At 42.7% G+C, this 14,918-nt stretch overlaps 7 protein-coding genes across 7 annotated transcripts; 3 read left to right on the top strand and 4 right to left on the bottom strand. All coding sequences in view use genetic code 12, as the record gives it.

The window, feature by feature from the left end:
- Positions 1–88: 88 nt before the first annotated feature.
- Positions 89–1,456, top strand: PGUG_03235 (uncharacterized protein; the record flags this gene model as incomplete). The annotated part of the gene is made up of 1 exon (XM_001485456.1): positions 89–1,456. The coding sequence occupies one exon, from the start codon at positions 89–91 to the stop codon at positions 1,454–1,456; it is 1,368 nt and encodes a 455-aa protein (XP_001485506.2).
- A 78-nt stretch (positions 1,457–1,534) lies between these two features.
- Positions 1,535–5,512, bottom strand: RAX2 (Rax2p; the record flags this gene model as incomplete). Its single annotated transcript, XM_001485455.1, has 1 exon — positions 1,535–5,512. One exon carries the CDS (start codon positions 5,510–5,512, stop codon positions 1,535–1,537), a length of 3,978 nt encoding a protein of 1,325 aa, XP_001485505.2.
- Positions 5,513–6,358: 846 nt separating this feature from the next.
- On the top strand, positions 6,359–8,275 carry GSG1 (Gsg1p; the record flags this gene model as incomplete). The annotated part of the gene is made up of 1 exon (XM_001485454.1): positions 6,359–8,275. One exon carries the CDS (start codon positions 6,359–6,361, stop codon positions 8,273–8,275), a length of 1,917 nt encoding a protein of 638 aa, XP_001485504.2.
- A 57-nt stretch (positions 8,276–8,332) lies between these two features.
- PGUG_03232 (uncharacterized protein) lies at positions 8,333–9,475 on the bottom strand (the record flags this gene model as incomplete). Its single annotated transcript, XM_001485453.1, has 1 exon — positions 8,333–9,475. The coding sequence occupies one exon, from the start codon at positions 9,473–9,475 to the stop codon at positions 8,333–8,335; it is 1,143 nt and encodes a 380-aa protein (XP_001485503.1).
- Positions 9,476–9,536: 61 nt separating this feature from the next.
- Positions 9,537–10,046, top strand: PGUG_03231 (uncharacterized protein; the record flags this gene model as incomplete). The annotated part of the gene is made up of 1 exon (XM_001485452.1): positions 9,537–10,046. The coding sequence occupies one exon, from the start codon at positions 9,537–9,539 to the stop codon at positions 10,044–10,046; it is 510 nt and encodes a 169-aa protein (XP_001485502.2).
- Positions 10,047–10,058: 12 nt separating this feature from the next.
- Positions 10,059–12,767, bottom strand: CDC54 (MCM DNA helicase complex subunit; the record flags this gene model as incomplete). Its single annotated transcript, XM_001485451.1, has 1 exon — positions 10,059–12,767. One exon carries the CDS (start codon positions 12,765–12,767, stop codon positions 10,059–10,061), a length of 2,709 nt encoding a protein of 902 aa, XP_001485501.2.
- An 865-nt stretch (positions 12,768–13,632) lies between these two features.
- Positions 13,633–14,829, bottom strand: PGUG_03229 (Elongator subunit; the record flags this gene model as incomplete). The annotated part of the gene is made up of 1 exon (XM_001485450.1): positions 13,633–14,829. The coding sequence occupies one exon, from the start codon at positions 14,827–14,829 to the stop codon at positions 13,633–13,635; it is 1,197 nt and encodes a 398-aa protein (XP_001485500.2).
- Positions 14,830–14,918: the final 89 nt, after the last annotated feature.

Below are 14,918 nucleotides of genomic sequence, written 5' to 3'. Positions count from 1 at the left end.
GCTTCAAAAATGCTCTTTGAATCTTCACGGATATACTGAGAGACCTGACTACCGAGACACATTTTCGTCTTCATCAGCTATCGGCCTCATGATAGGTGTCGGTAATGTGGGCGAAAAATTGACCTCTTATGAAGACGGCTCTACTTTTTTGACAAGGGATGGTGGAAACACCTGGAAAGAAATCAAAAAAGGTAGGTATATGTGGGAATATGGTGATAGAGGTACAATTCTTATCCTTGTTAAGGCAGACGAGCCCACAAACTCATTATCATATTCTTTGGACGAGGGCAATAAGTGGCACGACTACAAATTTGCAGAGGATCCTATTCACGTCTTGGATTTAGCGACCGTTCCTTCGGATACTTCTCGCAAGTTCCTTATATTTGGAACTACAAAGTCCCATAAACGGACTCTACTCTCATACTCCATCGATTTCACTAATATTCATAAGCGTCAGTGTCAAATTGATTTGGATAATCCTGACAGTGACGACTTTGAGTATTGGTCGCCCAATCACCCAGAGAGTGCCGACAAATGTCTATTTGGTCACGAAGCAAAATACCTTCGTCGTGCAGAGGGCCACAATGATTGTTTCATTGGCAGTGCCCCATTGAAAGAGGGATTCAAAATGGTCAGAAATTGTAGCTGTACAAGGCGAGATTTCGAGTGTGACTACAACTATTTCATGGATACAGATAAAACCTGTAAACTTGTTCCAGGATTGTCGCCTTCCGATCGGAAGAAGGATATGTGTCTGAAGGAGAATGCGTTTGAGTACACCGAAACCACTGGATATCGGAAAATTCCTATATCAACTTGTGAGGGCGGTAAAAGATTTGATGGATGGCAAGCTCATCCTTGTCCTGGAAAGGAAAAGGAATACAACAAACACTATGGAAAAGAGCTTACTGGAGGCAATTTATTTGCTATATTGTTTGTACCTTTGGCAGTGTTCTTCTTCGCAACTTGGATTGTGTACGATAGGGGTATTCGTCGAAATGGAGGGCTTAAAAGGCTCGGACAAATTAGACTAGACGCTGATGATGACGACTTTCAACCTATCGAAAACAATCAGCTTGACAAAGTTGTGAACACCATTGTTCGTGGTGGAATAATTGTAGTCGCAGGAGCGATTGCAACTTTCAAGACTCTTCGCAAGTTCGACAGATTCTTATTTGATAAGGTCACTTTCCTGTTGTTTTCGAGGAGACCTAGTGGACGCAATTTTGTACGGATCCCTGATGCAGAGGACGAAGATGAATTGTTCGGGGAATTTAGAGACAACTACGAAGAGGAATTGGAAGAGGGCATCGATGTCAACTTTAACCAGGACGATCACGACACTCCACCAGTAGAGCTGGAAGTTACCGAACACGAAGTTACCAACCCCGACACAAGACTCTTTGACATTGATGATCCCTCCGATGAGGAAAGAAGTGAGAGTACAACGGCGTAAAAAGTTATGCTCAGATATGTAGAATGAGATAATAAATTTATTACACTCTAGTATGCTTTCTAACTGATTATAACCATATCAATGGTTTCTATGCAAATCGATCTCATGAAACAATTCTTGAGGATTAACGGCATCCATCATTTCGTTCTCATGAATCCGCTGCTGAGCGCCTTTCCTGTTGTTTTGTCTAAAGAAAGCGTAGTAAGGAATGAGATAAAGGAGACCCATTAATGCGGTCGAGCCGAGTGCGGCTGCCAAGGACACTCCAACTACTTGACCTCTAGTCATCTTGGACTCTTTTTTAACATCTTCCAGAGATTGTAACCTTAAAGAATCCTTCATCAAGATTGAGCCTATTGAGCCCAAGGTGGAGTTTTGTTTTGTAAAGACAAATGGAGTCCATGATGTACTGTTGAATAATGCAAGGTTAACTGGTCCATAGTCTGTTAGGTTGAACCTTCCAGCAAGTGCAAGAACTTGATTTTTGTCAAAGTATGTTTGCTTGTTTGCAGTGTTACTCTTCTTCAACGGAAGCAACTTGATATCGGTCAATTCAGTCGCAGAGTCGAACAGAATATCCTTATCAATACTATGCCATTGTTTGCCATCATAAGCCTTCACGAAGCCTGGGCCATAAGCAATTATACGGCCATTAGGCATATCGCTCTCGTCAACAAGTATGAACTTTTGAACCAACTCATCAGAGTCAAGCGATTTAACATCGGTGGAGTAGGCACTCTTGCTAATGTCATAGGTAACAAAAGACTGAGACCGGCCATTCAACTTGAGTGACCCGCCAATAAGAACTTTATTGGTTTCAAAGAAGTTAATATGGGTCACCACACCTGTAAGCTCGTCGTTCTCCAGTGGACTGTTCCACCGTGTGTTTTTGATATCATAGATGCAAAGACCTTCACACAGTAATGACCCAGCCGTGGTGAAATTACCACCAACTAGTAACTTTTCATCCTTGTCATGAAGCACAATGGAATTAATAGCCACATTACCACTGTTACTGTTGGATAACGATGCTGGCTGAAAGTCCGTGAGTTCGTTTTCCTGCAAGTCGTATATCACCACCCCTGTGATAGATGTTGACAGTCCGATGCTGGCAGACCCGTTCGTTCCCACGAACAAATACTTGCCTTCATGGTCAGCGTACAACGCTTGAATGGAACTATTCTTTGAAAGTGAAATCTTCAGCGCAATTGGGGTCACAGAACTTTGCTTTCCATCGTTGCTAACGACGCCCAAATTAGAACCAAGCTCTGAATTGAAGAACCCACCAACGATACTAACAGAGTCGTTGACATAATATGACGCCGAAATGGAACCATTTGTTACCTTAAAATCATATTTTTTCAAATCACCTTTTCCAATATATGCTTGGTCAACAGAAGTCAAGTCCATCACGTTGAAAGATGAACCACTCAAGACTTGTTGCTTTGAGTTTATATCAAGTGCCAGCGAAACATCGAAGTCGCTATCACTAAGCCATTTCCTATTCGAATTATCCCAAATTTGGGAATCATCAGAAGATGAAGACGAAAAGACAAAGTATTCCACATCGTCTAATGTAAAGTTGCTAAATTGATCAAAGTCAGCATCAATAAACTCATTCCCAAACGTATACCACGTTGAGTCACCATAAATCGCGAAATTATTTCCCGAATCAGTGGTGGCATTTTTGTTGGAAAGATCTTTGATTGTAGAGCCCAGGTTCTGAATTCCAAAACTTCCCACAAACACCTCACTGTTATAGTAATTGAATATCTTAGAAATGCTGTTATTGAATTCAACCCCGTAAATCTTTTGTGAGGCACGCTTCAATAGACGCTTGGCGAGAGTACTCTCGGACTGATTAGAAGACGAATTGAACGGTGACAATGACAACGTAAGAAGGTTGTTATTCGACAAGGACAAATTCTTGGACTCAAAGTCTCCTAACAAAGTAAGTGTTTTATCATTCAAGTTGATGTTGTTCACTTCCGAGTCCTTTGACAATTTGGAACTCAAAACGTTAATGGACGAGTTCCCGACAAAGGTGTTTCTCTTGCTGATGATTGTGGAGTTGTCTTTCTTGTAAGACACCGCGGAAGGTTCAAAGGACGAAAAGTTATTCAATGAATACTCAAACAATCCATTGAGCTCAAGAGTCGTTACGTCGTAATCTGATGTGTTTTTCTTCATGGTCTTGTTGGTGGAGTTTCTGTCGTAATAGTCGTCTAAGGATACGATGTTCGCTGTCACCTTATCCACCACAGTCCAAGATCCCTTTGAATCACCAATCGAGGAGGAATAAGAGACTCTTACCTTGTTGCGTCCGTCGCTGGTACTTGATCCATTCAAGTGACCATAGAACAAATAATCAAACTTGTTATAGTCGTTGTTCTGGTAAATTAAATGAGAAGCCAAAATGGTGTCTTCATGATCGATGACCGTGACGTTCACAATCAGCCTGTTAGAACACGAGTTATCCTGAATACAACCTGGTGTGTGAAATAAGAGGGAGTAGTTACCCGAATATGAAATATTAGGATAAAGGGTTATTTCTGCTTTAGGATCGGTACTCACCACATAGCTGGTGTCGATCACCGAATCTGAGAGACTCTGGATAGACGCAAATTTGCCCTGCTCAATATCTGAATAGTTACTAAGGTCATCTTCTTCATCGCAGTTTGGTTCGTTAAGAGTATCGTTACCATATACCACAATCGAGTTCAGGTAAAGTTCGAATCCGGCTAACTCACCCTTGGATCCAAACCAATCTGTGACTGTTATGCCGATTTTATCTATCGGGACTTGATTTTCAAAAGCAAATTCTTGATATCCTTCGCCATAACCAAGGGTTTTGGTCTTCGTGGAAGAATCATAGTACGTAGAAAATGAGCCGTCCTCCGAGTCCACAAAAGTGGTAGAGTCTGTAAGGTTTTTTGCATTCTCAATGTTATTACTTGTGGCCTCAGAAAGCTTTGACGCTTGCATTAACGGGCAGGAGGAGTCACAGTACTTTCTGGTGTTTGTGGATGGGTCAATGTACGAGAGATTCATAATACCGTTATTAGGATAGGTATAGATCCTGAAAAACTTCACGCCATCTTCTCCTTGAGGAACATAAAGTCTTGCTTTTGTGGGAAACAAGCCATTTAATGCGCTGGGCAAAGAGACAGCCCATTGTCCACCCATGTTGGGCTGTAACGACCAGACCGAGCCACCGGAAGGACATACGAGAGAGCTATCATCATCGTTAGAAGCTCCATTCACGTTTGAAAACTGTCCATGTTTTAAAGAGATTATTTGCTCTGCCGCTATTAATGAGGTGTTAGTGGAATTTTTGTGATGCTTGCGGGTAGAGTTGGACGACACGTTGCGCTTGAGAAGGTCTGGGAGCCCCAAGGTGTCGAACTTGCCTCCAAAAATAATGGAGCCAGAATTGACATTGTTATCGTCCTTATCAAGAATTTTGGTGATGGCATTGACCGACGAGTTTTTACCAAAACCTTGAAAGGGGGTCGAAGAAAGTGTCTTTGAAGTTTGGTTATAGATGGCAACTCCGTAGGTGCCGTTGAAGGAGAAGTCACCCCCTAAGTAAATGAGGTCACCGTCTATGAACGTTGTTTTGACGTCTCCTTGGACCTCCATATCGTCTCGCTTTTGGTTGACCGGTATTATGGAGGTGACGTCGTTCGAGGAGATATTGTAAATGATGGGAGGGTGAAAGGTTTTATTATTGAATGTTGTGAAATTACCGTTGACGAGCACCGAGTCTTCGGATATACGACCAATCTCTGTTATGTGGCCGTTGCATGTAGCAATTGGGGAATTAATGTTCTTAGAAAGGTCTCGAAGATAGAGCTTGGAGTCAGACGACGGTTTTTCCACGAGAAAGTTCGATTGTCCCTCGTAGGAGTAGACAGCAAGAGCGTCAAACTGGCCAAAAAGACCTATACGTCCACCCAAGGAATCGTAATCGATATCAGGCTGTGACACGGGAATGATGTTGGTTGCCAGAGCCAACGTGAGCCAGAATACAAGCAAAAACTGCCGTATTACCATAGTTTTATTATTTCGTCTAAAAGGAAGGGAGGACACCGATGTGGCTATTTTCTAAAAATCGACAGGTTCAATTAAGCTAGGAGATATAGCACGGATTCACGCGTACGGGAGTCGATATGCCCGTGTATGAACAAGCTATTGTAGGAAGTTCAAGTGATGCTTGAGAATAAAAATTTTGGATGTTTGTCGATCAAGTGTATGTTATTTTTTTTTTTGTTTTCTAATTTTGTGGTATTTTGTGGTTTTATTATTTTTCGAGCGGCGCGCCTGTGCGTAAACGATTGGACTGGTGAAATAAGGGGGAACTCAATGGGTGCAAACGAGGAATTGGAGGAGATTGATGGCTCTACTCGAGTCTATAAGTTGGTTTTGGAGTCTACAAACAGAATTTGTCTTCAAAAGTAGTTATATTAATCCTTGTTTCATTCCAAGTGTGTGTCTTCCGGGGCGCTATTTCGCACCCATTACTTACTCGCCGGGTCTGATTGCACTTCGGGAAGGTGGATAGGGACAAAATAGGGAGAGATAGGGAGAGTGGTCAGAAGGAGAGTAGGCGAATAGGGAGAGACAGAGTGATAGTATCTAAGATGGATTCGAAAAATAAATCTTCTATTACCTTACTGTTAAACTTCCACCCTTATCCCTAACCTTGTCGGAGCTTCCTGTTTACATATTGTCCAAATCAGGCATGTGGGCTCCACCCGTCTCGTCTAGTTGATTTGTTTAAGTTTTTGTGCGACTTGCGAGTTGTTTCATCCTCCCACCAGTTCTCACGCCGTGGCTTGCGTATGCGCAGGAACGCCCTCTGCTATCGCAACAATCTCACTCTCACCATCCACACCCACCATGTCCATACAGGGACTAGATCCCTATTTGGCAAGACAATATTTGCTCCATCATGCCTACTCTCCTCTGGTGTCGGTGCAATCGTCTCACAGCGCTGATACTCGTATACAAAATGCTGTACGACATCAGGAAGGTTTTTCAACATTACTGATTTTGGAACCATACGGCAATAACGCCAAATATAGTGTGACGAACCAAGCATTTAAAATCACCAACACACTGTTGATCACTCGAAGTTACCCCAGCTTTCCTATCCGGTTCCAGCTGTGTTTGGTGGAACAGTTGTCTGTACTTCAAGCCTCGGAATCCAAGCTGAATCTGAATAAATTACGCCAACTTTTCTCTGCCTCCTCATTGGAGGGACTCATGCAACACATCGCATCTGAAGAAGATGCTCTGAACGATTTGTATCTTGAGTTCTTTGCAAAAGTTATTTCTTCCAATCGCATTGTTCCTTTCGAGACTTTCAACCATCCAGTATGTCAAATTTTTGTTATCGATTTCCACACAGACACTTTGGCGTCTCTTCGCCAGACTATAGTGGACTTTCGGAACTACAACTTTCCCAAATACTTTCAAATTGACGATCTTTTGATGCATGTATTCATACTATACGACCCCAACGTCGCATCCGAGGTTGACATAACTACATTCCAATCCGACATTAGAAGACAACTTAGCATCCAGTCATCACCAATTGCCGTGACCCAGCTCGACGACGAGGCACCCCTAATCACTTTGAGCAAACATGAAAACTCCACCATCGAGGAGGACCTCCAAAGGTTGTCGCTAGAAAACGCTAAAGTTCAAGAAAACCTAATACAAATACCGCATTCCTTGGACTCTACTATCAAACAAAAGCTATACGAGTTCATAAACAAGCATTTGATACCGCATATGACCGAAAAAGTGAGGCATTGGGACGACTCGATATTGGCTCCAAAGAAGTCTTTCACCGGTCGGTTTTTCTCGGTCTCCAAAAAATTGTTTAATAACGAAAATAATTCTTCTGGGTCTGGTCAGTCAAGCACCTCTTTCAACCACCAAGGAAATTACTACCACAAAACTTCCGTTGAACAGACAATACGTAAATTGGCCGATTGGTCGTTGATCCTCAAAGATTTCAAGTATGCATACTCAACCTACGACTTGATCAAAAAGGAGTACAACAACGATAGAGCTTGGGCATATGTAGCGTCAACTCAGGAGATGTGTGTTGTTTCATTGTTGCTTGCCCAAACTCAACAGAGCATCCAGATTACTCCCCCCGATAAAAATACCCTTCGGAAAATAAAGCACGACATTGTTGAGCCTTACTTGGACAGCTTAGCATACACTTACAAATCCCGGCTCAATATCAAAACATATGGCATAAGGGCATCACTAGTGGTTATAGAATTGCTTCTATGTATGTGCAACGCATACAATATCTCCTGGTGGTGGTCTGACTTGATAGAACGTTATTTGTGCAAGTGTGTTGCTGATTTTGAGTCCACCACAAGTAACAGTGCTTCGGATGTCCAAGTCATCAGAGCGTTGTTATATGAACGTCTTGGATATTGTCTTGGAAATTGCGTTTACTCTTCTCTTCCGAGCACTTCAATTTCCGTAAAAGATGCCAAATCTGAAGAGTCGAAGGAAGGCTTCTATCGAAATACTAACAAGATGGAACCGTCCAGCGTCTCCATGGGTCTCAAAAGAGAAAGGCAAGCTTCATTGTGGTACTTATTATCTATAAAAGAATGGGCACTTTTAAAGAATTACAAACAGGCAGCACATTTACTCCACAACATTGAATCCTGTTTCACCATTGACAGGTTGACAAATGAGTGGTACGATCGACCCGACGTACTCTTGGGATGTATCAAAAGGCAGATGGAAATTGTTGGAATCAAAGAGGAAGTGGTGGAATCTTGAAGGAATCTTGAATTCAATGCATTAGGGTCGTGATACGACCTTATCTATTCTATTTTCCTACTCTAGCCCTTCCAATGCAAGTTTCCGTTTCCCATCAGTTACTGAACTTCGCTGATGGTGTCCCGGCTTCTTCCTTTTTGCCCAATTCCATGCTTGCTGTGCTCTCGTGCGCATTCCTGATGTCTGGAAGAGACCTAGTGCTTTGAGACTAGATACCAACGATGGTTCATTATCGACTATTTCGAAGTGATCACCATTAATAATCTTAGCTTTTACCAATAGCGAGAACATTCGGTTGCTAATATCTCCTATGGCCCCAGAAAGTGGAAAGGGAAAGAAGCTGCTCAAGGCAAACGATGCTGAGCGATCACCGTTGAAGTCCAAATTGAAAGAAAAAAGACCATTCTGAAACTCGTTCTTTCGAGAAATTGTTGGTCGATTTTTCTTGGGAACAAACGGCGGAAGCAAGCCAATTTGGGCGCTTGAAGCTGTTTTCTGAAAGATTCTCAAGTAAGTCCAGCTTACAAGAAACCCCAAATAAGCTTTCATGAAAAACACCTTGTAAATATCGTTGGTGCTAAAGTAATAGGTTACCCCACAAATACCCATAATAATGGAGGGAAAAAGCTTCATGCGAAACCCCTTATCTTGAAATATATATACCTGGTGGTTCGGGATCAATTTCGTTGCTGCCACGATAATTCCTATTGCCATTGACAAGCCGGAAAAGATGAGTGGAGGTTTTGTTTCAGAAAGCAATATGGATTTCGTTTCATAGTAGAAATATAATGATACATTTGGAAGCATTGAGATTATCACGAGGTACCTCATATATTCTCTTAGCCCCCATATTTTCTCGACATAGCTTCCAAATACCAAAACCACCAAAGGCACAAGAATGAGCAATGCTATTTCACGTTCAATCAAAGTAGAAGAAACGAGAACCCATGGATATGATATGACAGGAGTTTTGCCAGGAATGAAAGTAAGAAGTGGTAAAAATTTCTCCACGTCGGGTACTTCTTCGCTATCATGTTGTGGAGTAATTTGTTGCTCATGAATTACGTCTAGCGATAGACCCCAATTGGTAAAATAGCTGACAAAAAAGTGAAAAAGTGTCAACACTAGTATGGTAATGCAAATACACCTGTTGAAGTTGGTAGCGATGTCGGGTGCTATTTCTATTCTGGGACCTTTCATTGCAGCCAAGTGAGATGCAATCGAACCGATTCACTCACGCAGCACCCATGCAGGAAAGAGCATGAAAATATGCACCTTAACCAAGTTTGGCAGCCAAAATCTGTCAAAAATGATGCACCGATTCCGCCAAAGAAATCTGTGCATGACGCAGAATGTACATGTAATGCACAGTTATGTACGATATGCATCGACAACTACGCCTCGAAGACCTACGGTACGTGAGCTCTTTCGTGCCCCAATCATCAAGTCGGTTATATTGACGGTACTCTTTGGTTCGGCAGTTGTCGAGCTCATCAAGCAGAGGCGAGAGTTGGAAGGTTTGAAACTTGCCCATCAGTCGAAATTTGCAATATACGAAGATATTATTGAAAAACTTAAGCGAGGTGAAAAGGTGGATTTAGCTCATGATCTCAAAATTGCAAGCACTTTGACAAAGCACAAGTACAACACCGTAAACGAAATTGAAATGGACGAGCAATTGAGCGAATTGTTCAACTTTGACGAAGAAGATGAGGAGGAAGTGGTGAGTCCACAAAGTAATACCGAAAGGTCGCTGCTGAAATTCTTGTAAATAAATACATAACTAAACAATACCCGCAACCTTTTTGATGGTTCTTCTATGACTCTCACCCGTTTCTATCAACTTTCCCTCATGCTGCAATCTTTTGATGGCTTCAATAAGGTCGCTATTTTCAACTCGTATAGAAGACAGTTCGTTCACACTGTGGATCAAGTCGTTAAAACGAATAGAATTGTTGTGCGCTTCAACAATATTCATAACCTGGGCCGCCAAGTCATCTTGCATTCTTCTTTGAGCTGCTGTGGTACCTGTCTGGACCATATCCATGTCAATTCTTCCAGTAATAGGGTCAGTAGCATAGTCTTTAATGGCAGACTTTATCAACCGTACGGCTTCTTTGACGTCGATTAAATCAACCGTCTCAGATAATCTCATCTTAGCATGGGCTTCTGAAAGTCGTATCATCGACTCCAATTGTCTAGTGGTGGCAGTGACTCTTCTTTCTGATGCTCTTGAATCATCACCAAGCTTGCGCATCTCCACATAAGACTTGACCAATTCTTGTTTGGCAGTTTCCGTCAACACTGGCTCATAGTTCTCCTTGGCATATTGTATGTAGCTCGTCAAGAAGTCGACTGGTAGAACATAGGATGTGTTAACGGTTTCTGGGGCATCTTCGAGATACATATCTGTCAAGTGTCTTGCAAGCTGACGGTCGATTTTTTCATCAACTTTGTCAAGAATTAAATAGACCAAATCGAACCTGGACAATAACGGAGGAGGAAGATCAATGTTGGAAGTCACTGGGAGATTGGGATCGTATCGAGAATTGATAGGGTTGGCAGACGCTAATACCGAAGTTCTGGCATTCAAAGTGGTGATGATTCCTGCCTTTGCAATCGATATAGTTTGCTGTTCCATCACCTCGTGAAGCACCGAACGAGTAGCATCGCTCATCTTGTCGAATTCGTCAATGCAACACACACCTCCATCGGACAAAACCAACGCACCACTTTCAAGGACAAGCTGTTTGGTATCAATGTCTCTTGTAATATAAGCCGTCAAACCAACGGCAGACGAACCCTTTCCTGAAGTGTAGACTCCACGAGGAGCGATCTTGTGAACGTATTGCAACAATTGCGATTTAGAAGTAGAAGGGTCACCACAAAGTAACACATTGACATCTCCACGGTACCTGCCGCCTTTTTTGAATGTCTTGTTGGTTCCACCAAAAAGTTGTAACAAGATTCCTTTCTTAACATCGTCCATTTCGTAGATCGAAGGTGCCAAAGACCGAGCTAACAATTCATAAAGATCATCACGTTGAGAAATATCTTTGATTTTGGCAATATCTTTTTCAGAAAGTTTCCGAACTTGTTCCACTTCCTGCTCACGGTCTGTCACCTCCAGCTGAAGTGTGGTGGTATCTGGAGCCAATCTCTTCTTGTCGATTTTTTTTATGTGAACAACATCCAAGTAGGTTTTATACAAGCTTTTCAATCCTCTTTGTCTGGCATTAGCTCTTACCGGTAACGATCTGAAGATTCCACACACCTCAATTCTATCACCAGCACGACACGAGTCCACAAGTTCATCGTAAACGCACAAATTGATGGAATGAGGTGTCTGGCCATCAGGAACCAAATCTGGAGTTTCTTGAAGCTTGATAACTTGCTTATCAGCGAAAGAAGATCGATTATGGATAATCATCATAGAGTTGGTTTGACCACAAACCTCACGAGGACACTTGGTAGGCTCAGAAATTACACCCCGATCAATTTCCACAGCAATGGTATGGTCGCAAGCATTGCATTTGAAAAAAGCCACTTTCATATCTGGAATAATAGCAGTAGATCGTAAAACCAAGCCTTTAACGCTTACCAATTTGTCGATATCGTTAGGATTGAGCTCTCTCATTCCACGCTCGACAATATTGATATTGTATGGTCTTACAGTGTAAATATTGGTTTCAATATCGTCCAAGTTGGTGGAGGCATCGTGAGTATCCAGTACCAATGCCACCATACAATCTTTGATTGTTTGATCCATGATGGGAATCACTTCTTGTGGGTAATTGATCAATTGGTAGTATAATTTGCGAGTTGTGGGGAAAGCCAAAAGATTCTTAGCATCCAAATTTAAATTGTTCAATCCGAGTTCACGCATATTATTCAATTGGGTGATGTAGAAGAGCTCGTTATCTTCTGGTCCCACGTCTTGCTGGTCTGCCACTCTTCTGTATTTCATTCTGAACGACATTAAGAAGTCTCTGAACGCATTGGAACAGTCTTGAATTGAAACATTGGTTCCCCAAATCACTCGAACTGGCTCATCGGCACCAGAGTCGGACGGTAATAAGGATGACGAACTTTGTGGATTAGAATTGGTTTCATCAACAAACATTCGGCGTCTCATCGGAGACGACATCACATCGTTATTCAAGTCACTTCTTTGATGGCGACGGCCAATTCTTTCAACATCACTGGTGAGTCGATCAGAACGACGACTCAGTTCAAGTCCTCCAGAGGTGTGGTGCACCGACGAACTATAGTGCAACGGTGACGACATGCCTCCATGGGTGCTTGCCGTGGCCGGAGCATTAGCTTCTGACGCAGGATTGGACGAGGAAGCGTAAAATAATGGCGATGAGGGTACATGAGCTTGTGGCTGAGACTGTGATTGTGATTGGGATTGAGAGTTCGAGGCCTGATTTGTCGAGGCATTGTTCGAGTCAGACGCTGGGTGGTCCGAGGGAACATTTGGTGAAGACATGGCTGAAAAGTTGCCGAAGGATAAGTGTATTGAAAAACGACGCGGAAATCTGTCAAGATGGCTGCATTGCAGGACGCGTGTAATTTATCCCGATTGGGATGTCTCCCGAGCGTGCATATGCAGTGCAGGTGCAACACACTGTCAATGCACCAGCATTATAGAAGCCAAAGTCATGTCTTCAAAATTGCCCCTAGCGGGACCTCCTTCTCGAAACACAAAAGAGGAGTCGAAAGAATACAAGGTTTTTGCCAAAGGGCCCTCTCGACTGGAAGCGCAAGAGCGCAAAGTCAAGTTCGAGTTGCCAAATTCCACCTCATCCCCACAAATGCACAATAGCTTGCTTCAGCCTCCCAATCTCACAAAACCCACCAGATCACCCAAGCGAAGCGCCGAGCCATCTCTGACAGCCTCAAGTCCGTTTTCCATCAAACGGAGCGGATCTCCTATTAGGCGCCAACAAATACGTGAGCTCGAACAAGGAATAGATACGAAGCGACAGAAGGTAGACGATGAAAAAGACGTCAAGACAATCACATTTGAAGCGATGGTATTGCATCGACTCGAGGAATTGGAGAGCAGAATTGCCTCTATTGAAGAAACACAAGATAGTATATTGAAACGATTAACGAAGAAAGATTAATACGTAACTTATGACAAATTAAACTTGATGTATGATCTACTAATTTAAAGTAGGAGTGAAATTATTCGAGTTAACACTAGCTATTATGTCCGAGTAATGAATACCAAGCAATTTATTGCCATATTTTGAATTCACATTTCGTTCATTGACACTAAAAAAGAAGCTAGAGCTGTCTTTCGTTGATAACGAAGACTCAAAGTATATGAGATTTTTTCATATTAAACGCTAGAACTCTATATTCTCCTTTGTCTGTTGTTCCGGCTCCTCATCTTCGACCGGGATCCCCCACGGCTCGATTTCAAACTTTTTGCGGCCATTCTTGAACGCATACTCACCGTCATGAATGAGCATCATTCCTCGTTCCGACAAAGTTGGGATCTTGATTACGTTGACCAATCCATGCTGCACTTTCCCAGGCTCGTTTTTGTAAGCTTTTTCGATGAGGGCTGTCATTTCTTGATTGAATGGCTGCAAATGAATTGCAGCATCCACCATTTGCTCGATTTGGAAAATCAAATTAGTGTCTCGAGGATACAAGTCCAAGGCTAAAGAAGCTATGATAACAACATTTTGTGGGTATTGGCGTACCAAGGACCGCAATGAATGAATAAATGGAATGATGAAACTGGGTGTCGACCATTGAGGTGGGTATATGCTTGGATGCAACAAGTTGGGTATAACAATTCTCATGACAATAGATGGGGTTTTCTTGATATGGTATTCAATGGTAGACTTGATTTGTTTTACCATAGCATTGACATCGGATACTTGTATGGTGGATACTTCGTGAGCATTGGGGGTCGGCATCAATTTTTGTGTCAAGTCAAACTGATTGGCAAATGTTTCGTTTTCAGGTTCGGTGGAGGACTGCTGCTTCTCCTTATTAAGTCCATATCTCCAGGCAATCCGCATGTCATTTGAGCGACCACTGGTGGGCTCAGCTAGGTTCGAGACGCTGATTTTAGATTCATTTGCAGCCACCGCAGCTCGTTTTTGTTCCTTGGTGGAGCCCTTATAAATTCCTGGAAGCTCCAATGCCCATTGTGGAGGCACACCAACGGCTATAACATGAGAATGAACGATATCTTTATCCAAACGGCTGTGCACCACACCTTGCGATGCAAAAGATCTCGAGATTACCGAAGCAAAATCCGTGGTTCCTGATTCTTCCACAACCAAAAACGAGCCCAATGGAAGCCCCAGATGGAGTAAGATCTTGTCCAAGTCGGGAATGCCTGTGGAAGTAGAAGGCTGTGAAGTAATAGTAGATGGACGAATAGTTGGATTTTGTTTTACTGGAACTTGCCTCCCTTTTGGCACAGGGGGTTGCCTTCCAGAGACCAATGTGGAATTCAATCTACCTGGCACAGCCCTGGTGCCTGGTGCTCCGCCAAGTATTTCTCCTCGTTTTCTGAAAGACATGTCTTGCAGTAATATGCACAGTGAATGCGAGAAATGCACGAACGATGCGCGATGACCTGTGTGAGATGCTGGAGGCGGCTGCAAACTGC

Source organism: Meyerozyma guilliermondii, genomic scaffold (assembly GCF_000149425.1).
Source record: "Meyerozyma guilliermondii ATCC 6260 scaffold_3 genomic scaffold, whole genome shotgun sequence".
NCBI lineage: Eukaryota > Fungi > Ascomycota > Pichiomycetes > Serinales > Debaryomycetaceae > Meyerozyma > Meyerozyma guilliermondii.
The sequence above is the reverse complement of the archived record's forward strand: the minus strand, read 5'-3'. Positions and strand labels throughout refer to the sequence as shown.